Below are 23,366 nucleotides of genomic sequence, written 5' to 3'. Positions count from 1 at the left end.
GATCGTACGATTGATCTTAATATTACGGTCTGTTTCCCAAAAGCATCGTAGCTTAAGTAGCACTTGAAAATCTTCGTACATCCCCAAGTGCATCGTAAGAAGACAGATTTATGAGGACACCTGCAGGACAACCGGCAGATTACACTTTTATGTAGATTTAACACACTGCAACGCGAGTAATATAATAATATTTTGATTGTACTTTATTGTACACTTTATTGTACTCGTTTTTTTGTTTACATGAATTTATAAATGAAATAAATAAAAAGGGGAAAACAAGATAAAAAAACACATCTAAATTAAATGAATGAACAAAAAAATCTTAAAAGAAGTAATGTGGGAAATTTGCTTCAAAGACTGGGCAAAATAGGAATGATTTAAAAAAATCTGTCAATGACTTGCTGACGTGCACGAAAACCAGCCATGTATTGGGCATTTCTTGGTTGGCCATGTGGTCCCATGCCATCTTCGTCCTCCACATCCTCCTCCTCCACCTCTTCATCTTCCTCCCTGTTAAGTAAGGGCACTCTCATCTGCACTGCAATGTTGTGCAGCATAGCTGTTACTATTATTACTGCACAGCACTTTTGTGGAGCAAACAAAAGACCACCGCTGGACTGGTGAATTGCCCGAAAGCGCATCTTCCACCTCCCTATTGTGCGTTCCACAATACTACGTGCAACACGGTGTGCCACGTTGAAATTTGTCTCCCTGTTATTCATAGGATTAGCCACAGGCGTGAAGAGATATGGCCTCAGTGGGTAACCACTGTCCCCAAGCAGCCTCCACTGTCCCTGTAAGTTTTGTGCCTCCTGACCAACAGATGAATTGGTGAACATGAAGGAGTCGTGTGTGCTTCCGGGCCACCTTGCCACAATGTCTGTAATCAAACCCTTATGGTCACAGATCACCTGGCAGTTGATAGCTGCATAGCCTTTGCGGCATATATATAAATGGCCATCCACAGATGGTGTAAGGATAGGGATCACGGTACCATCGATCACTCCAATGACCTGTGGGATGTGATGATGTGTTAAAAAATACTGTTGTATTTCTGTGATGTCCTGTCTTGATGCTGGAAATTGAATGTGTTCCACAGCAAGTGGAAGTAATGCATTGGTGACCGCTTGAACAGCTCTTGAAACTGATGCCTTACTTATTCCAAGCCCATCACCAAGTACCTGGAGAAAACTGCCTGTTGCATAAAATCTCAAGGCTGATAGGAGTTGGATTTCAGGGGACAAGGCAAAATTTCTCCTGGTGGCACGCATCAGTTGAGGTCCAATGCTATTTAGCAATTGGGCTATTTGTCCTCTTGGCAGACGGTATCGCCTTATTATAGCCATGTCATCAAGGATATCCAAGGGGGTTTGATGCTGTCTGATGAAGGCATTTAAAGTCACCAGTCTACTTCGTGGTCGTCTCTGTCTTTGTCTTTCTCTGACCCTCAATTGAAGAACACGCTGTAGTGCAGCCATGATTTCCTCTGCAAGTCTAGTGAGGTGTAAACTCTATTCTAATCCTAGCTTAATTGAAGAAACCATGTGAAGGTCATCAGGCTGTGATAATGTTCACATATCCCACTGCCTATCATCAATTTCAGTAATGACATTAGGCCCTACCTTGAAGAAAGTGAAGGTGTGGCATACTTAGAAACTGTATAGATTACATATTATATTCCTTTAATCTATCCTCTGTTCATAATGATGAAAAGTTGTGCTTATTATAAAAATGTATACATAGAACAGTACTGGTAAAAAATGTTGTTGATTTTTTTGTCTATACCTGTAGAAATGTATTGGCTAGATGAAGTACTGTATATATATTTGTGTTATCTGTCACGCCAAATATATAGACTTTATATTAATAATATTGAAACTTAAATGCTTATGTCTGAAAATAATCATCAACCATTAGCCATTTACTTCAGAAACATTTGGAAGAACTCATAACAATTATTATATTATTTCATATGGTCTTAGGCCTCGTGTGCATGGTTCAACAAAGACATGGACATCAAAAACACTGCATATAGCTTTATTAATAAAAAACATTGCATAGTTTTATTAATTTGGGTTATTCAGTTCCCCACAACCTGCAAAATACATTGTACAGTGAGATGAGTCATAACTACATATAGAAAACATTTCACATTGCACAAATTACTGAAACAATAAATCACATTACCTGTGTCTTCTGGCAAGATAATTGGCACAGAAATTGAGGGCCTTGCAAAACTCATCTCCTCTAGTGCAAGCCTCCTCTCTTCTAAGGCCAGTTTGGCCTTCTTGAGCTCAATGAGCTGCTGTTGGAAGTTCTTGTCTCTCTCATTGGCTTCTTGAAGGCATTGCCTAATGTCTTTCAAGACATCTAGTTTCTCTCTCTCCAGCTGCACTAGGTCCTGACTACAGCTACAGACATTCTCAAACTGCTGAGTTGTTGTGGCTGCAGTCTGGACCACTGAAGATGGAGGCTGTGGCCTGGGAGGGTTTTTTGGAGGACTAGGAGATGGTAGGTGCTCGGAGATGGCAGATGAAACTGATGGTTCCTCTGAGCATGAAGGACCTGACTCAGGTTCAGGCTCAGGCTCAGGTTGAGTTATCCATACTCCTCCATGGATGTCAATACCACCACTAATTCCATCTGAAGCACTTGTGCCAAGTATTGACAATGCCTTTTCTTCCTCGGCTGTAAGAAGGGGGGACTCATTGGTCCCACCACCTGTTTTTTTAATTGCAGTCCTCTGCAGTGCCCTCTTCCTTTTTGCCAGGCTTGCAAAATCCTGCAACTTCTTGCGGACCTCCTTCCCTGACCTTTGAACACCCCTGGTTGCAGTTAGTTTGGTAGCAATGTCCTCCCAGATGTTTTGTTTTTCTTTATTAGTATGGTGTCCTTTAAATCTGGTAAAAATCACATCTTTGTTTTTCTCTATCTCCTCTAAGAGGACATTAATTTCATCCTTTTGAAAAGTATCTTTTCTTGTTTTTTTTGTTCAGCCATTTTGTCAGTGTCTCCGCCTGTATGTAGGTGCTTTATATAGACTTGATTGTCTTGATTGGTAATCCAAAACAGATGACAATTATTAGGTTAAACGTTCAGAATACGATTCCATATAAGGCTAAATTTCAGCACTTCGCGAATGGACAGCGACTCGTAAGTAGCACGTAGAGCGCGTTCTCGCGCGTTCATGTTAAGTGCATTTTTGGGAAACGCTCGTGGAATTGCTGCGAGCGTTCGTTAGTTTGCACGTAGAAAATGCTCTTAAGAGCTAAGATACATCGTTATCGGGAAACCCAGCCGTGGTTGATCCATATGCCAGCTTTGCATTGCAGAGTTTGCACTGCACTTTATTCTCACTTTTTCATTAAAGGACCCCACACAGAACAAATTGTTGACACCGTCTCAATTTACCGTTTCCGTTATGCCACGCGGGTCTACTGAGTAACTTCGTTACCAATTCTTGTGAGAAAATGTTTTCCTCTATTGTCTCTTGATTGACAGCCTTTAGGTTTTAGGTGCGTCGTTATTGGCAGTGCCACCCTTTGGTTACATGAACGCTTTATTTTTTAAAGATCGCACACACTATTCGAAATTCTATAATTAAATAAACTATTCGATATTCATGACTCATCCCTAATGCTTTTATTCCTAGAATTTACACATTTATTAATCTCTAGGCCTATCCACATACTGTGTCTACACCAACAATGTATTGCTAATAGCAGTAAGTGAATGATCATGACAGTACTATACTGTATTTTAACTGTAAACTGTGAAGTTTTACCAGAGGGAATGATTTATCAGGTATTTTAGGATTAATCGGTTTTATTATCATTGATCGGCCGATACCAATATGGCAGATAATTCATTGTGCATCCTTAATTTAAACGTGCTCTGTACTGTATGCTGGTGTTGATATTGGCATTCATTTCCTTTAAATCTGATGATGCCGTCCATGCAGCCTGACAGTATTGTGTATCTGTTGTTTCCTCACTTTACTCCCAATGTTCTAGTGAAAATCTGGCCCCTAAAAAGGCCTGGAGATTTACATCGTAGCCATTCTCTGATTCAGCCCTGCACGTCTCATGATCACACGCAGTGAGGCTAATTTCTCATCTCATTTATTTGCCTATGACCCACTTCCGTTACTGAGTATGCGTGTGTGTGTCAGTATGCGCAGTAAGCCTGGGGAAAGATATGTACACATATGTACAGAACAAACACAAACATGTAATATGCATGTATTGTATGTCTTGCATCCTGTACAGTATGTGAAACATTGATCTTTTTTCTGTGTGGTTTCAGTGGTTCTCTGGAGTCACAGATGACTTCTTCCCACAAAGCTGAAGAGGGTCCAGATGAAACCAGAGATTTAGATGCAAGCCAGTTTGATCTCCTCTTAACTGTGTGTGTGAGAGGGAGAGAGAGAGATCGAGAGATAGAGAGAGAGAGAGAGAGAGAGAGAGAAAGGGAGGAGAGGTAGAGAGCATGACAGTGGGAGAGATCAGATACACAGATCGTTCCAGTGCTGGAGGTGATCGGACACAACTACGGATGTGTCAGGGGAAAGGCATCGCTTGGTCTCCTTAACATTTTCATCGGGTCTTTCATTGGTTTTCCTCTGTCTCCGTGGACTCTGTTCTGTCAGTCCCGCCTGTGGAGCAAAATCTTCTTGGAATGGTCTTGGAATGAGAACTCTCGCACTAGATGTTCAGGTATTTCCAATGAATGCGGTAAAAAAGTGAAAGCTGGGCTCTTGGAGTGGCCGAGGGACTTTGGAAGTGTGGCTGCTTTGCTTTTTGTGTATGTGTGTTATAAAGTCATCTGTGCATTGTAGATGCAGATGTTTCTGTTTTTTGGCTTTAATAAATGAGCATGTGTGCGTGTGTGTGTGTGTGAGAGAGAGAGAGAGAGAGAGAGAGAGTGAGTTTGCTCTCAATTACACTTTTGGAGTGTGTAGGTGGGTCTACAGAGAGTGTGTGTGCGAGCTGTTTTTGGTGATGAGAGAGGCCTGCTGGGAGCAAAGGTAGGTCACAGCGCACAGGGAACATAATGATACACTCAAACACTTATCCAGGAAACAACAGCACACTTTCAGTCTGATCTGTTGATGACATACCATGCTAGTTTTTAGTAAGAGAAAGTTGGATGCACATTCTATAAACATCTTTGAGATCATCCATGAGCAATTTGTTGCTAACAAATGTTGGATAGGAGCTTTTTGTATGCTGTTGATTTGGACAACATCAGTCAGTCTCCAGCATCATTCTTACTGTTGGTCCCAGTTTCTCATTTCGTTGTTGAAAGAGGTCAATGCTGTCCTTCCCTCCGTCTGTAGAGTCCCTGCTCATTATTTAGGTCTTATGAAATCCTGCCTTAACTTGTTCTGAATTTCACATTGTTTACACTGTACTTCACATGCTTGGTTCGTAATTGATCAGTTTTTTGACGGTTTCATTTGCATTCTCTGTCTATGTAATTGTCGGCAGGCAAATCCGGTCTGATTCTCCCAAGTCAGCATTTATCACCAACATCTTAAGATGTGCATTTAAATGCTGAAACTGAATGCAGCAAATAGAATTTAATGTGACTGCAAACCTCATCAAATATTTAATAACGGATTGAGACAGTTTGTAATAGGTTGTGTATTTCTGATCTGCTTGCTATACGAATTTGGTCACATTGTATATTTTTCTGTTTCTCATCTGGTTCAAATCCTGTATATGACTCATTCTTCAGTCGAACACAAAAAAAGATATTTCGAGAAATGTCTCGGTGGTTTTGTGTTCCCCCAATGGAACTGAATGTGTTGATATCGTTATCAATGTTCTTCTAAATATCTTCATTGGTGTTCTGCAGAAGAAACAATAAAAGTCTGACTCTTCAGATGTATTGTGAATAGTCCAGTTCACAACCCATACAGTTTATACTGCAGAAAGATATGCCTGGAACATTCAGAGAAATGTTGTATAGTGGGTTACTAGTCAAGGTGACAGCTTGACCCTCTTCAGTTTATTTATTAGCAGCTATATATAGTAACTTTACTGCAGGAGATCTACTGAATCTCCTTCACATGTGCTTCCATGGTTTATGTAGGACAACAGAATGTGATCATTTCTGCAGCACTGGTCTGACGGGCAGTAGTCTTGTCTTTCTGGTCATATCTGAGCATTTCTTGCTGATAAATATTAATTTACTGATATACTGTTGTATATATAAATAAGAATATGTGTATGTGCCCAGCGACGGACTGTCCATCTATCCAAGGGGTATCCTGTGAAATAGTTAGTACGATGAATCTTGAGTCTTTGGAGATGACTGTACTTTTTAATTATGTTTGATCATAATTCTGTGATGTCATAGCTGTACAGGGGTGTTCCTGAGTTCCCCGGATTTTTATGATAAACATTTTCGATGATTTGTTTTAATAGAGTAAATGTGACGATAATGTAAGCTGTAATTTGGGGTGTCAAAAGTTGAGCTTTCAATAGTTGGAATGTGTAGTATATTGTTCATCACTGCATGTTTGTGTCTCTGTTGAAAGTAAATGTTAATAGATTTAGATCATCAGCTCAACTCCAGAGATTCTCATCCAAAGCTTGATCATCTGGTTTAGATCATTTTTGTTTGGGTTGAAGCATCTTTTTAAATCATGTTTTGGCATGTTCCTAGAAATAAAAAGGTTTACTGTAGCTTGCCATGTCAATAAAATCATTATTTAACAACCCACCATAACAAAAGGAACTAATACTTTAAGTTGAATTATCTAACAATACTAAGAGTCAATAATATAATTAGTTAAAAAAAATGTTTATTTTGTTTTATCTATATTTTGTTCCTTTGGATTGTATGGTGCTTTTTGCCACATGCAAAATGTCTGTTGGGCGTAGAGCGTTCGGATTGGCTTGTTAATTGAATGAATAAAAAAAGGATGTGCGGCTCCCCTGACTATTTTGTCTGTTTACAGAATGCACGCACGAGACAGGTGTGGTTTATCTAGAAGCTGTCAGGAGGGAAAAAGTATCACACTTAACAGACTCAGCAATCATTACAGACTTCACCAGTGGTTTGATGTAGAAACTAATCAGGACATAAACTCATAAAGTCAGTGATGTTTGTAAATCAGCACGAAGTGGAAAGTGTTTTTACTTGAGAGCAGAATGGCGCTGTGCTGAGCTCAAGGGAAAACGCAGAAAGGACCATTGGATGCGCTGTCATTGGTTTGCTAATGTAGTGATGGACAATGAGAGAGAGAGAGAGAGAGAGAGAGAGAGACCAATACCGGACCTGGTTGCTCTACTTTTTTTAACGGGTTATAAAAGTGGGACAGTCTGTTCCATGGAAGTTCTCCAATTAAAGTTTCTGGGGACCAATTCACTGGAAATATATCTATATTCACCCTGTCCTACATAGACAGAGGCGGTGCTCTATGTATGTGAAACAGTGTTGAAGTACAATAAGACAAGAAGTGTGTGAAGGATTTCTCACGGATACGGAGCAAGCGAGCGTGCCGAACGAACGGTTGGATGTGTGTGTAAGATGCACCTTATTGGTAATATAGTGTCTATAAAGTTGTGTATTTGACCTGGTAATGATGGGCTGTGTTTCTCTGACCTTTCTGTCACGTCGGTCCGGTGAAATGAACATACAGATTGGTGCTGTCTTTAGGAATCGCTGCAGGTTTCGTGGCCTGGTCTGGTATCTCTGCACTTCTCGCTTTGTCCTTGGGCTGCCGGTTTCAGCGTTTCTCTCTCTGAATCGTCTCTAGAGATCGAAATGAGGACAGTGCTCTATTTTCCCCACCTGCCCCAGTCAACTGCCAATTATACTGCAGAGAGCTAATCGCAGACACATCTTTGCCTTCTCATTGGTCAGATTTGATTCTTCATTTAATATGAAGGGATCTGTGTATGTGCATGGTGTCATTTAAAATGTATTAGGCATCATGTGATATTTATTGTGGGTTATGTTGTCATACATAAATAAAAGCAACATGAATGTGTGTGAATGAACAAGTGTATTTGTAAACGTGTAAACGCAACTAGACACTTATTTGAACACATTCTGTTATAATCCTATTCATTTGTATTGTGAATATAAGAAGGAACATATGAGATGTAGGTTTTATTTGAAAGAATTAAGGTCACATATTACAACCGATTCTCTACCGGCTCACAGTGAACCAATACATTCCTAATTATTAGTGCTGTCAATTGATAAAAATAAATTAATCTGATCAATCGCAATTTTTTTTCTGTGATTATTTGCGAATAATCGCACATAAAATTAATGTTTAAAAAAAAAAAACATTCTAATAAGTTCACATTTAATCTCCAAATTAATGTAGAAACAACAGTTTTCTTTAACAACGTCATTTTATGAATGAAAGCCAACATTCTGATATTAGTACTGCAACTAATGTCGCCATTTAATGTATTATTTTTTCTCTATTTTAACGTTAATTATAGCCGTTTAACATTGAAGTAGGCTACAATGTAATTGAGAGCTATTATGTTTAACAGGTAGGAAATATACAGAAATTTAATAAAGTTCTCAACACTTTTCAGTCTTTAATGCAAAATTCTAAATTGAATCCTCACCAAAGCTACAAAACACATTGAATTCCTCTTTTCTTTTGTTCTTTGATTAACATTAAAAGGATAGTTCATCCAAAAATGTAAATTCTGTCATCATTGTTTCAAACTTTTGTACATTTATTTGTTCCAATGAATACAGGGAAATATATGTGGAAGCATGTTAGCAATTTTAAGTTCTGGGAAATCATCCACTAACATGGTAGGACATTTAAATGTTTTTGTGTTGAACACATAATGAGATATTTTCAAGAATTTAGAAAAACAAAGATTTCTCAGGCAACTTTGACTACCATTTAATTCTTCATACTATGGTAATCAATTACGTCCGGAACTGAAAATGACTAACATTCTTCCAAATATCTTTCTGTGTGTTCATTGGAACAAAGTAATATACATAGGTTTGAAACAACCTGAGGGTGAGTAATTGATGACCGAATTTTCATTTTTGGATGAACTATCCCTTTAATGACAGGATAGACAGCACCAGGTTTAAGAATGCGGCCACTAAGAGTTGCCGCTCTACGCAGATCTGACGCACTTTCCCATTTTCACAACTCTTTCCATTCATTTAGGATTTTATTTAACATGTTGAAATCTGTTCTTTCGAAAATGCTAGACAAAACGGGCTTTAGGGCATAATCTTGTGTTTTTGTTCATTCAAGCATGAAACAGAACTTAATACTGTTGTCTGACAGATTCTGACAGAGATTCACTGATGCTACTTTTAGCCCATGACTGTATACACCAGACTGGATTGATGTCGCGTTGCGCATTGTGCCGCATCCCATAGCTAGAAGCTGTCTATCTACACTGAACGCGTCAAAGCAATGTTTCAAATTGTGCTTAAATGGTTTAAAGAGCGTATAAGAGAGTGATTATATAATGTTACTCTAGACCCATGATGACAGAATAACCGGCTGCGCTAGCTAACGTTGACAGACCTACTAATTATTTAATATAATAATATAAGAAGTCTCGATGAGGCTGTTAGACACTGTTACCTCTTGTTTGAATATCTCAGTCTCATTCATGACATGTTCTCTGTTAAACGCAACCCTCTAAAATGTATTCTTTCTTACTATTTTTCATTTTAGTGTTTCTAACCCACACGTGACAATGGCCCACCACCATGACCTCAAAGCTGGTTGCTGACCTAAAGGATGCTGGGAAATACCAAGCGCTTTTTTGGCAGCATGGAGGACAAAGACGGTGAGGATGAGGAAGATGAAGAGGAGAGGTTGAGGAGGGGAAAACAAAATGGGCTGATAGATCTGGGAGAAAACGAATATCAGAACCGAGGTGGACGCAAGACAGATGGGTCTAAGCCAGCGGCCGTTGTGATTGGCTGGCAACGAGGAGAGAGGCAACCGAGGGCGGTCAATTCTGCCCAAAGAGGAATTCCTCATATGCCCAGTCAGCCGACTCTGTATCATCAGACGACCAATCAGCCGATATATCATCCAGTTTTGACCAATCAGCAGTCCCGGAGGCGTATGATGGAGCGGAGTATGACCACGGTCACACCTGTAGAAGACTCGCATCTCGCCGTGATTGTGTTCAGAATTGGCATACCTGATATCAAACAAACGGTTTGTACATTTCTCTTGACATGCATTTAGATTTACTCTACAGATACCAAATAAGCCAAATGTATCATTAGTGTCCTTCTGATACCTTGAGTGTCCAAATTTGCTGCTTTTCAGGAAATGGAAAACACTGTACTTTTAAAATGATTTTGACAAGCACTTTTTTAATACTTTTTATAGGTTAGATATTTACAAAACATGACACACAATTAAGGTTGAAGAATAATAATAATTTATGGCAACAACAAAAAAATCACGAATTTGGAGTTATAGTAAGAACAGCAGCGATATGCAAAAAATTACCTTATCACATTCTTCTGAAGTGAAATGAATGTTAAATCTTAAAATATATTGATGTTTTAGATATACAGCTGCAGAAAAAGTGAAGAGACCATTTCATAATTATTTTCAGTTTGCTATTTTGTCTGTCTCGACATTGCGAGAACCTATCAACTTCGAATAGCTTAGAAAAGGCCAATGAAATTTGCTGCATTCATTTACCTTTTGTTCTGCGGAGCCTTCACACATTAGCGACTTCGAGACTTCATACTCAAGCCAAATTACTGTGTGGTACATCGTGTGCTTCCCAGCAGTTCTGGTCCTCTTCGATCACCATCCCGTCAGCAGCCGTGGCGGATGCAGAAGCGACCCTCATTGGAAGATCCCAGGGATATCGAGAATACCTTTGGGCCCGACCCCAGCCATTCCATCGTTGGTTGGTTGATCCAGGACAGGTGCTTCCCCGTCCCAACAGCCCACTTCAAGGAGATTTTCTCTCCTTCTGGGTGTTTTTCACAGCTGCTCTCTCACTCTTCGTGACGGTGTTCGGCAACCCGACATTGCGTCATGGCGAGACTAAAATCGACAGTGTGTTGACCTCCATCACCAGCCAGGTTGATACCTTGAACAAGCGCCTGCACAAGCTGCCGTTCAGGATGCTCATGCAGAGGCGCATCCTTGCATCTATCGCCCGTTCCTATGGTTCGCTTTCGAGGGTCAGGCATATCAGTACGGAGTCCTCCCTTTCCGTCTGTCCCTGTCCCCGCGAGTCTTTATGAAGATCGTGGAAGCTGCCCTCGCTCCCCTCAGGGAGAGTGTGCCAAGATAAGCCAGTTATTGAGATAGTTTAGTACTGTTGTATGATCATTACGTCTTTATGCTAACCCCTAACTTCTTGGTCTTTAATGACCTTCTTACGGACAGGGGTCCTTCCCGGGCAGGTTGCAAGGCGTATCGTGGTGACGACCGATTCCCCCCTGCAGGGTTGGGGTGCAGTGTCCAACGGGCACGAAGTGTCTGGGAGTTGGACGGGGCCCCCACCTGCACTGGCATGTGAATTGCCTAGAGTTGCACTAAAGAGGCTACTATGGTACTCTCTGTCCGCAAGCACTGGGGAGGAAGACCCAACCCCATCCGTGTTGTGTCCAGTACGCGCACTGCACCTCTACTTGGACCGCACGCATAGCTTCAGTTTTACAACCTCTACGTAGAAACGGTATCAGCCTGCGTCTTGCATGGCAATATGTCGTGCAGTTGTAAGAGACTCTCAGGCTCGTGTACAGTAATGAATGTAGCACACACTCTCCATTTTATACCCGGATTTCCGTGGGCGGAGTCCGGCATGCAAATTTCATTCGCCAATTTCATTGGCCTTTTCTAAGATAGTTGAAGTTGATAGGTTCTCAAGGGCGAACCCCATCTGTCGGTTCGAAACAACGTCTTGTTCCCTCCATCAGGGAACTGAGGTTACATCCGTAACACAACAAGATGTTTTCTTGAATGTACTATTGACAGGTATGTGTTTGGGAAAAATAATAATTTTTGTTTCATCTTGTGAACTACTAACTATATTTCTCCCAAATGTCAAATAAAATATTGTTATGTATTTACACTGATTTATTGAAAATGTGAACTGGAGAAATAGGTTAAAAAAGCAGAAAAGATGCTCTGTATTTTTAAAGAAAACCAATTCACATTCACTTTTAAGCAATACAACAGTCATATTTGTACAGTCAGTCTTTCACATTGCTGTTTGATGACTTTGTTACTCCTGAGGTTTATTTTGTTAAAATGGACTGAAATGACCACAATACATCAAGAAATGAGGATTAAATAAGCATGTGGAATGGTCTCTTCATTTTTTTGTCCATGGCTGTACTGTATAAAATATATATTTAATTATGCTACTCTATTACTCATAATGTGTCTCGGTGTAAAAGTGGGAGGGGTTGAATGATGTGTGAGTGTATAGCTATTTTCGGGAAACTGTGAATACACACACTCAGTAAGAGTTTCCTTGTATAATATGTGAGGAAGTGCTGGCCAAGTTTAAAGGGGTCATATGACACTGCTAAAACGAATATTATGTTTATTTTATGTAATGCAATGTTTATACACAATTTAAGGTTAAAAAACGCTGTATTTTCCTAATATCGTGCATGTTTGTATTTCCTCTTTGCTCCGCCTCTCTGAAATGCACAGATTTTAAAAAGAAGTCAGTGCTCTGAAAAGCGAGGTGTGCTATGATTGGCCAGTTAACCAGTGCGTAGTGATTGGTGGAATACTGCAAGCGTGTGACTGAAATGTAGCGCTTCTTACCATATTTAGAACATCAGGTTCCTCTTCAATTGTACTGACAGGTACACCCACCTTACCTGCGTATACATTTGGGCGGGCTTAGTCAAATCATTCCACGAACTGATGTAGATTTGTGAGGGTTTGTTTACATGAGGCATTTCAGCCAGGTCTGGGTGAGCATTCGCTTTTAGACAGAATGCATCTTTTGTTCCGACACTTTCATTTTTTGCAATTGTACGTGTCTAATACATGCATGGGCAACTTATAACACACATAAGACACAGAAAAACAAGTTTTTGCGCCATATGGCCCCTTTAATGTCATAATCTTTCTCAACCAAATTTCAATTACAAGATAACTTGATTTGCATTACATTAACAATCCACAAATAAGTAGTGGTGCGTGTGTGTGTTTACTCCTCATATACAGAACCTGACATCATTCCAGATGTGATTTTGGATGAACTGAAAAAGAATTGATAACTTTAAACGTCCTTCTTTCAATCGAAAATGTACCGACATTAAAGGAACATACTGGGTTTAAAAAGCTCATGGAAGAGACAAAATAATTTTGATCAATATTAGGGAATTTCTTAAAGTTCTTTCCCTGAAGTACATTTTTTTGTTATATTTTATCATATAGGTTGTTAAGGATATATTCTAAATGCTTCCTTCATTTTAAAGAATTGGAAGGATTTATTTTATCTGTCTCGTCCTTCACTCTGAGACAGTTCAGTGTATTGCTCACAGTTCTTCTTTTAATCCTGTTTTCTATCTCGCCATCTGCAGAAGTGTTTGCGCTTTGATCCGGATTCCACCGTTTGGTGTGCGAAGCAACAGATTATTTGTTCTCTCAGCGAGACGTTGTGGGACGTCTACAATTATGGCCTTTTCCAGCCAGCTGGAGAAGGAAGAGATGCCAAGTTTCTGGAGGAAGAGCGTTTGCTGGGAGAATTCTCACAGTCCCTGGAGAAGGGTGTGCCCTACCTGGAGGTACTGTAGCAAAAACTGCCCTCAAATGCTCAGGAATATTATGCTATGTGTCACCTAGTTTGTTCCTAAACCCTGTGACCTAGAAATTTTGTTTGTGCAACTAGTGTTGTACATTATGCAGTGCAAAGTTTTCTCTGGTGTATTTATTAGTTCGTAAATGTTTACATCTAGCCCACTGAATGTTATTGAAACGAAACCAGAGGCAGGTGAGATGACATCACCGGATTTCCTTGGCACAGGAAATCACATGCTCTTAAAGCAATATACATTCATATAAACATAAATGAGGGAAATATCCAGAGATAACAATCCAGTAGCCCTTCATAAATGTTTATGACTGTAATCATTTTATATATTTCATAATATGGGATTTCAGAGCCTTGGATAATTAATGGTTTTCTTTTTCCCCTTCTTTCCCAAATATACCTCCCATCACAGTTCAGATATAAGACACGAGTCTACAAACAAACAAACCTAGATGAGAAACATCTGGCCAGACTCCACACCAAGGTACAAACAAAGAAATACACACACGCACACACACCTACACACACACACACACACACTCTCGAGCAGCAGATCAGCCTGTATAATATGACACGTTTAGTACCGTTGTATGTTGAGCACACTACACAGGGTGCTAGTGTTTGTGTGCGTCTCCCTCTACAGGCCAATCTGAAGAAGTTTATGGACTATGTTCAGACTGGAGCAGTGGAGAAGCTGGGTAAAGCTCTGGAGAAAGGACTGGATCCGAACTACCATGACACTGAAAGCGGAGGTGAGACACACAGACTGTCAGTCCCAAACTTACATCCACATACAACAAACAGTTCATGAGATCAATCCTCAGTAGGGCTGGGCGATATACAGTTGAAAGGAAAAGTATGTGAACCCTTTGGGCTTACTTGGATTTCTTCATAAATTGGTCATAAAATGTGTTCTGATCTTCATCTAAGTCACAACAATAGATAAAAACAGTCTGCTTAAACTAATACCGCACAAACATTATACGTTTTCATGTTTTTATTGAACAGAACATGTAAACATTCATAGTGCAGGGTGGAAAAAGTATGTGAAACCCTAGGCTAATGACTTCTCCAAGAGCTAATTGGAGCCAGGAGTCAGCCAACCTGGGGTCCAATAAATGTGATGAGATTGGATGTGTTTATTAAAGCTGGCCTGTCCAATAAAAAACACACACCAGTTTTGAGTTTGCTGTTCTGAAGAAGCGTTGTCTGATGTGAATCATGCCTCGCACAAAAGAGCTCTCAGAAGACCTACGATCAAGAATTGTTGACTTACATAAAGCTGGAAAGTGCAACAAAAGTATATCTAAAAGCCTTGATGTCCATGTGTCCACGGTAAGACAGATTGTCTACAAATGGAGAAAGTTCAGCACTGTTGCTACACTCCCTAGGCGTGGTCGTCCTGTAAAGATGAATGCAAGAGCACAGCGCAGAATGCTCAATGAGATGAAGAAGAATCCTAAAGTGTCAGCTAAACACTTACAGAAATCTCTGGCACATGCTAACATTTTTGTTGACAAATCCACAATAAGGAAAACATTAAACAAGAATGGACTTCATGGGAGGACACCACGGAGGAAGCCAATGCTGTCCAAAAAAAACATTGCAGCACGTTTGAAGTTTGCAAAAGAGCACCTGGATGCTCCACAGCACTACTGGCAAAACATTCTGTGGACAGATGAAACCAAAATTGAGTTGTTTGGAAAGAACACACAACGCTATGTGTGGAGAACAAAAGGCACAGCACACCAACATCAAAACCTCACCCCAACTGTGAAATATGGTGGAGGGGGCATCATGGTTTGGGGCTGCTTTGCTGCCTCAGGCCCTGGACGGATTACTGTCATCGATGGAAAAATGAATTCCGAAGTTTATCAAGACATTTTGCAGGAAAACTTAAGACCATCTGTCCGCCAACTGAAGCTTAACAGAGGATGGATGATGCAACAGGACAACGACCCAAAGCATAGAAGTAAATCAACAACAGAATGGCTTCAACAGAAGAAAATACGCCTTCTGGAGTGGCCCAGTCAGAGTCCTGACCTCAACCCAATTGAGATGCTGTGCCATGACCTCAAGAGAGCGATTCACACCAGACATCCCAAGAATATTGCTGAACTGAAACACTTTTGTAAAGAGGAATGGTCCAAAATTTCTCCTGACCGTTGTGCAGGTCTGATCTGCAACTATAGGAAACGTTTGGTTGAGGTTATTGCTGCCAAAGGAGGGTCAACCAGTTATTAAACCCAAAGGTTCACATACTTTTTCCACCCTGCACTATGAATGTTTACATGTTGTGTTCAATAAAAACATGAAAATGTATAATGTTTGTGAGGTGTTAGTTTAAGCAGACTGTGTTTATCTATTGTTGTGACTTAGATGAAGATCATAACACATTTTACGACCAATTTATGAAGAAATCCAAGTAAGCCAAAGGGTTCACATACTTTTTCTTTCAACTGTATATCGTGATTCACACTCTTTATACATGTTTGAATTCATGTGTTTTATGCACATCTCTTCCAAGAAGTACGGCTCTTTAATCACAATGAGATGAAGACATTTATCACCTGCATTTAGAAAAGCAACACTGGTCAAACATCATCGTTACAAATATACTTTGTTCATGAAAATACCTGATAAGAAATTTGAAGTGCAGAACGATGCACAGTCTAATGGCTAATATTACCCACAACCAGTGTTGGGGAAGTTACTCTGTAAAAGAAATTAGTTACTTGTTACTAATTACATATTCAGTAGTGTAATTCGATTACTGTACAAATTACTCTCTCAAAAAATCCTACATCAACCTTGATTAGTTAAGAAGTGATTCTACGATAGACATGAAACGGGTCTTTTAATTCATTCAAATTAATGATACAAAACTACATAAAGTAGTACAAGTATTACAAATGTGAGAATTATACATTAAAGCACGGATTTTAAAAATTGATTTTGAATTTTGATATCAATTTTACTATTACACACTCATAATGTTATACAAAGTATTAGTTTAAGTACATCAGAAATAACTGTAATTAAATTACAGAAAAAAATTGAGTAATCCCATACTTCAATTATTCAAGGGGAAAGTAATTAAATTACAGAAACTAAATACTTAGTTACTAGTTACACCCGACACTGCCAACAACACACCACAAGTAGGTGGAGTTTAGTGATGCTCTACTGCATTAATAAATATTATAACTGATGCGTCACCTAATTAACACATGTAAGTAGACAGTAACAATTACATTCTGAATTAATAAATACCTTAATGGAAAGAAGAGCTGTATTTTGATGTGAGTGACAGTTAATGGCAACAACATTGTCTAGGCAAAGGCCACATCTAATTTTATTTAATGGGTTATTGTAAATTGCCCGAAATAAAGTTTGTGGTAAACAAAACCTCAAAATATTTTAATATAACATACAAGAGAACACATTTTTATAAAGTTTGAAAGAGTTGCCAGAGGCTTGGTGGTGGTGATGTTGATATCCTTAAGTGTAGTCTATTAATAGTATCGTTTTAGCTTTTTACTTCTGACGATTGTATTTTGGCTTCAAAAGTTGTGTTCATTTGTATAGATTATCTTAATAGACAAAACATGTGAACATCATAAACCGTTAGTAATCACAGAGCTTATTTTTTTGCTATCTTCAAAAAGTCAATGAAAAAATCTATAGGCTTTCGGTCGAGGAAATCACTACGGAGCTTACTTTCGGGTTAGCCTACAAAAATACGCCATCTCTGAGGTACTGGATTGGGACTCATACAATGTTCTTCTTCTGTGTCCCATATTCTATTCTTCTTCGATTTTGTGGCATAATTGCACAATATTTTATTGTAATGAAAATTGAATTAGAAAAATATAATTCAAAACTGACTTTTAAACTACTTATTCTTAAAGTCCCAGTGAAATAAAAAGTATACTGCCTATTTTTTCATGAAATACTTCAGCGTGTATTATAAATAGTTTATCAATGTGGGTCATTCTCTTTTTAAAAGAGTGTGCCCTCATAATCTTTATTTAAAATCTGAAATTGCACTTCCTTCCTTCAATGACTATTCATCTTAAATGACTTATGTAAAACGGCTTGGGCGGAGCAGCCGTTAACTCCTCCCCTTCAACTGTCAGTCTGCAGTCAGTTCCATTTCTAAATAGAAGGGCTGTTTCATACATCCAATCAAATCGCAGAGAAGTATGAAAGCCACGCCCACTATTTTTCTCATTAGAAATTCCATTTCACTTCAAAATGCTACAAAATATGCAAGTAAACACAATCTCAACTTCCGCTTCATAGGGACTTAAATGCCAAAAGTACTTAACTTTAAGTACTTAACTGTCACTTAGACCACAGTAACACCAATTTTCCAAAGACTGTGCAGTAAGTTTATTTTGGCTTTCAGTGTGAAGACTGAGGTTGCAAGATGTTATGATCTAGTTTGTATATGTCATGTAGTATTATGTATAGCCATGAGGATTTGGATTCAATGCTGCCTTGGCTAGAAGGAAGACTGGGAATAAATTTACATTGTGCTTTGACCTTTTCAGTTCTGATGACTGTCATTGCTCTGTCAGGATCTCTTTATTTTCTTAGATAGGTCTGTTTCTGTCAACTCTGGTGTTTCTTTATAAAAAACATGCATGTTTTGTTCAACGTAACATACCTTATACGGTTAGAAAAAAAAGCAGGAAGAAAAGGAATATGCTTTTGTCATTTTCTGCCAGGATATTATTCATTCATTTGACCTAACCCCTAAACACAATGCAGTGTATTGTTGTGTTAAATCAACAGGATTAGGTTTAAAAAAAAGATTTATTAAAGAAATTCATAAGTATGTGATGTTATATCATCTTTTATTCTCAAGAATTTAAAGGTTAAAATGAATTATGGCAACCCTTTTCATGTAAGGCACCGCTTTATTAACACAAAGCATGTTCATTGAGTTTGAAGCTGTAGAGGATTCTCAACCACAGTGTTCAAACCACAGAAACGTTCAGCATGTCACTTGTTACTCTAAATGAAATCTTCTTGTGTTTCTCCAGCATGTCTGTTAACCCTGGCGCTTCAGAGAAGTCTGAATGTGTGGTTTTGTGTTTTAGAGTCTCCGTTAACCCTGGCTGTTCAAGGGACTTTGAACATTGAAGGGATTCATGTTCTTGTGCTAAACGGAGCTCATATGGATTTCCGGTCTAGAGACGGACTCACACCCCTGCATAAAGCAGTCAGAGCACACAACCAATCTGCACTTCTGGTACAAATACACCAAGCGATGTTAAAGAAAAAAATGCTAAAAAGTTTTATTTTAAGACACATTATCGATTTTGTTTGTAAATCTTTGTTTGTAAAGGTGCTGCTGTCTATGGGAGCGTCTCCAGATTACAGAGATCGCTGTGGTCAAACGCCGCTATACCACTCTGTGCTGACAGGGGGCGACACCTCCTGTTGTGAAACACTGCTGTACTATAGAGCACGACTGGGGGTCAGAGATGAAAACGGTTGGGATGAGTCGCACCAGGTGTGTAACATGTTATTTGATTTATTGACATCAAATCAAAAGTAGCCATTTTATAACTGATTAATGCTGTTTTAGAGATATTGTTGCGAGTCTGATGTTTCATTGAGGTCCAGACATGATCCCTTCTTGTGTTTTGTTTGTTGTTCTGTATGGCTGTTTTCTTCTCATTCTAGATCACTAGAGTCTCCATGCCTGTCTCTCACACTGTTATTTCTCACATTCGTTCTCTCCAACTCGCCTTTACCTCACTGACCTTTATGAAACTCCAGCCAGAAAAAACTACATACACTTAGATAAGATAGATATGAATGTCAACATTTTAACAAAGTTGTTCAGAAAGACACTCTCAATATCAGTTTCTCCTCTATGATCGAACTTTACATGTGCTCTTGTGTTACAGTAGTGATAACAAACCTCTTTACTGAAGAGGGCATCAACATTTTAACCAACTTGCTCAGAAATTCACTTTCAAACGGTTTCTCTCCTGATGGTAGAAGTCCATCGAGCAAGACACTTTAACGCCCCTTACCGCAATCCTGAGAATACAACACATATTTTATAACATTATGAATAGTGTTCTTTTACTCACGCTGCATGTTTCTACACATCTCATATCTGCTGTTTTTCATTCTAATGCCTGAGGAGTTTATTTGTAAGCAGCTAGACTTTGGTCTTCCTTTAAGACTTTTTTTTATCAAGGCATAAAAACGAAAAAAGAAATCCTCTAGATTCAGTAGTTTAACATTTCTGTTCTATTTCGTTCCAAAATTAGTGTGGCCTACTAAAAAAAAGGGTTAGTAACGTTATTTTAGTTTGGCTTATGCCTTGTACAATTACAAATCTAAAAAATAAATTTTGTGTAAAATAGACAGGTTTTAATGTAGAGTGAAGCTATTAACCATGTCTCCGTACATGTGGTTGTTACTCCTTTGTTTAAAACAAAGTGTGTTGTGCGGTTGGCGTTTATAGAAGTCTTGCGTAATAATTTGCCATCATGGCGGGGTAATTTCAAAGTGCATTCATGTTCTCTTTCACACGATTTTGTAGTCTCACATAGCCAGATCTGGTCTGGAACTTATCATTGCTTTCTTTGGCCAATGCTTGCCCAAAAGGCCATATGACTGACAGGTAAAGAAACCAATCAGGTTTCGTTTTGTGCTGCGTCATGTTTACGTCTGAAGCTGAGACTAACAATTGTGTAGCCTACATAAACGAAGGACATCTAAAACAGGGCCTTTGTACACCTGGTCACTTCATGCGTTCTCTGTTCGGATCACTTTATGTCTCTTTTATTTACACTTGCCCTTATAAGTGATACAAATCATATATTCTATTCCCGCGCAAAATTTAGAAACATTATTCAGCATTTATTTAATCTTCAGTCTGCCGTGTACATGTATATGTATAACAGAACACAGGAAAAACTCACGTAGCATTGGTTTCTCCTACTTGCCTAAGTGAAGCACTCCTGTGCTTAATTTGGGCACTTGCACTTGCAGTGGCTATGCTATTAGCTCTATTTATGCTACCATCTGTTCATCTCCACTGAGCTCCATCTCGGGAAAAACAAGAAGGTCACATCCTCTGTCGCGTCCATGTTTCTCTGATTGTGAGCGTGAATGTGAACTTCAGCTTAGACGCGTCTAACTTGCTATGAGCAGTAAAGCGCTAACAAATGTGGCTTCAACAAGATGTACTTGTCTGGTTTCGTCTGGAATGCATGCTAGACCACCTCCTTTGGCCTGTATCAAGAAGCGAGGTGAACAAACACTGAGTTGCAGAGTAAGTTTTGAGTTGACAGAACCAGACAAACACAACCTGGTTTAGATCAGGGTCAGCTGTAGTACAACGCTTGGTATAAACGTTCTCTGTCAACTCAGGTTTGATCTTTCCAGTTTGTGTTTGTGTTTGAGTTTGTGAGGGGCGTCCATCTGAAAGTGTGACATCACACGGAACATGGAAAGCATCATCAGTTTGATTGACTTCTCACGAGTATCAGTGCAATTAACTTTTTTTGTTAAAGATGAAGAGATCATTATGGAAAAATGTCATGAATTGAAACACATTGCAGGGCAAGAATAAACCCTGCTGCAGTGAAAGTTTGAGAATGCAGCTATTGACTATATCTATACAGAATCTATTGAATTATATATTTATATTGATTTCAATGCTATGTGCAATATTAATTAATAAATATTGATTATCAACTCGTATAATAATTATATGAATGTGTTTTGAATTATAATCAAAAAAATTAAATATACAATACAAATGAACACTTAGCAGCAAACGATTTTCTCTCTAAAATTGTATCACTTTAAACTTTTTTTAATTTGGTGCGTGAGATACGTGGGGAGTGGCTTCACTGCGTCAGATATATATAACTTTTCTAAGGGTTTGCGATCTCTAACCCAGAATAAAACCTGCTCCGGAGCAGGTTAGCTGTGTAGCCTAAGTTACCATGGTGACGAAACCCGCTCAAAACCAATCCACCTTCTTGAGCCCTTAAACGCGGAGTATAATCAAACTAAACACGAACTTACCTTTGTTTTTTGTAAATAGTTTATCGATGTGGGTCATTCTCTTTTTAAAATGAGTGTGCCCTTATAATCTTATATTAAAATCTGAAAATTGGACTTCCTTTCTGTATAGACTATCCGTTTTATATGACTTATGTTAGACGGCATGGGCGGGGCATCCGTTACACACCTCCCCTTCAACTGTCAATCTGCTGCCAGTTCCATTCCACATTTACATTTGGTCATTTAGCAGAAGCTTTTTATCCAAAAAAAAGCATAAGTGCAATAAAAAAACGAGTCTCATACAGCCTACCACAGTGTTTTCTTTCTTTTGGCATTCCAAAATGCAACGACTGTTTTATACATCCAATCAACTCGTAGAGAAAAACGAAAGCCACACCCTCTATTTTTCTCATTAGAAATTCCATTTCAGTCAGAAATGTACGGAAAATACTGAAGCAAAAACAATCGCAACTTCCAATTCACTGAGACTTTAAATGAACTCTATCAAGACACCCTGTCCATAGCCCACCCTTTGTGTGTGTCTCTGTCTCTCTCCATAGATCAGACACGAAGAGGCGTTTGGAGAGGTTGAAGTTCACAGGTACCCATCTATCATGTCTCATCTCATTCATTGCTCCTTGTTTGTCGTTTGCATTTCTTTTTCTATTTTCTCTTTCCGTCTTCTTCTCTAAAGTGGTTTATGTGCAAAAATAAAGCAATCTATTTGCCTTTCCCCAATTTGCTCACCACATCTTACCTGGCTGCTGTACGACACCCACAGTTCCTCAAGAGCCTGAAGATTATGAAACATCTTCTGAACTCAATCAGAGAGATTTGATTTTGTGTTTGCTATTTTCAAATGAGCAGGAGATATTAAAGATATGTTAAAACCAGTGCCAAGAAAAGAAACCTGGAGCATGTTGGCCGATAGCGGGCATATACAATAGATGAAAATAACATTGAATGAATCCAAAACATTGGTTGTGAATTTAACCCGGCAGGACAAAAGGACATGTCTGAATATTTGCTGCATGCTTTGCTTTAGATAATGACTGTTTACTTTCTTCTCCTTTGTTCTCTTCACTGTAGGCGTGCCAGCACGGTTTTGCCCAGCACTTAGAGCACCTCCTGTTCTATGGAGCAGACACCACATCCCAGGATGCATCAGGGAACACCGCCCTCCACATATGTGCCGTTTACAACAAGGTACCTTCAAGGCCAAACTCACATTTGTGTCATTAGTATAGTCTTGAGTGAGTCATCATTTATCATGTCTATAGTACTGCCTTGTTTAAAGTTTATTGGCAAGATCAAAGATGAGTCTGGCCTGTGACTTGTGAAGCATACTGTTACAAAATGTTGCCTTAAATCAAATACTATTGATAACTAGCGTCTCTGTCCAATCAGGAGAGCTGCATGCGGGTTCTTCTTTACCGAGGAGCCAAAAAGGAGATAAAGAACAAACATGGTCAAACCCCTTTCCAGGTATCTATGGGTTATCTGTTTTAGCCAGAGTGATGTTTTGTCAGGCACGCAGGTGCA

At 39.1% G+C, this 23,366-nt stretch overlaps 3 protein-coding genes across 3 annotated transcripts in view; 1 reads left to right on the top strand and 2 right to left on the bottom strand.

The window, feature by feature from the left end:
• Positions 1-377: 377 nt before the first annotated feature.
• Positions 378-1,478, bottom strand: LOC130412887 (putative nuclease HARBI1). Its single transcript, XM_056737683.1, has one exon. The coding sequence runs from the start codon at positions 1,476-1,478 to the stop codon at positions 378-380; it is 1,101 nt and encodes a 366-aa protein (XP_056593661.1).
• A 588-nt stretch (positions 1,479-2,066) lies between these two features.
• On the bottom strand, positions 2,067-3,189 carry LOC130412886 (myb/SANT-like DNA-binding domain-containing protein 4). Its single transcript, XM_056737682.1, has 3 exons — positions 3,105-3,189; positions 2,188-2,937; positions 2,067-2,095 (listed from the first exon to the last, which is right to left on the bottom strand). Exons 1-3 carry the CDS (start codon positions 3,187-3,189, stop codon positions 2,067-2,069), a joined length of 864 nt encoding a protein of 287 aa, XP_056593660.1.
• Positions 3,190-4,547: 1,358 nt separating this feature from the next.
• LOC130413068 (SH3 and multiple ankyrin repeat domains protein 2) overlaps positions 4,548-23,366 on the top strand; it is a 43,208-nt gene continuing 24,389 nt past the window's right edge. The window contains exons 1-9 of the mRNA XM_056738000.1: positions 4,548-4,715; positions 9,692-10,186; positions 13,549-13,752; positions 14,191-14,262; positions 14,422-14,530; positions 18,887-19,038; positions 19,135-19,302; positions 22,914-23,030; positions 23,232-23,309. Of these exons, the coding sequence (XP_056593978.1) occupies positions 9,758-10,186; positions 13,549-13,752; positions 14,191-14,262; positions 14,422-14,530; positions 18,887-19,038; positions 19,135-19,302; positions 22,914-23,030; positions 23,232-23,309 (1,329 nt within the window). The 5' untranslated portion in view covers positions 4,548-4,715; positions 9,692-9,757. The remainder of the gene's footprint in view (positions 4,716-9,691; positions 10,187-13,548; positions 13,753-14,190; positions 14,263-14,421; positions 14,531-18,886; positions 19,039-19,134; positions 19,303-22,913; positions 23,031-23,231; positions 23,310-23,366) is intronic.

This window comes from Triplophysa dalaica, chromosome 23 (genome assembly GCF_015846415.1).
Source record: "Triplophysa dalaica isolate WHDGS20190420 chromosome 23, ASM1584641v1, whole genome shotgun sequence".
Taxonomy (NCBI): Eukaryota; Metazoa; Chordata; class Actinopteri; order Cypriniformes; family Nemacheilidae; genus Triplophysa; species Triplophysa dalaica.
The sequence above is the reverse complement of the archived record's forward strand: the minus strand, read 5'-3'. Positions and strand labels throughout refer to the sequence as shown.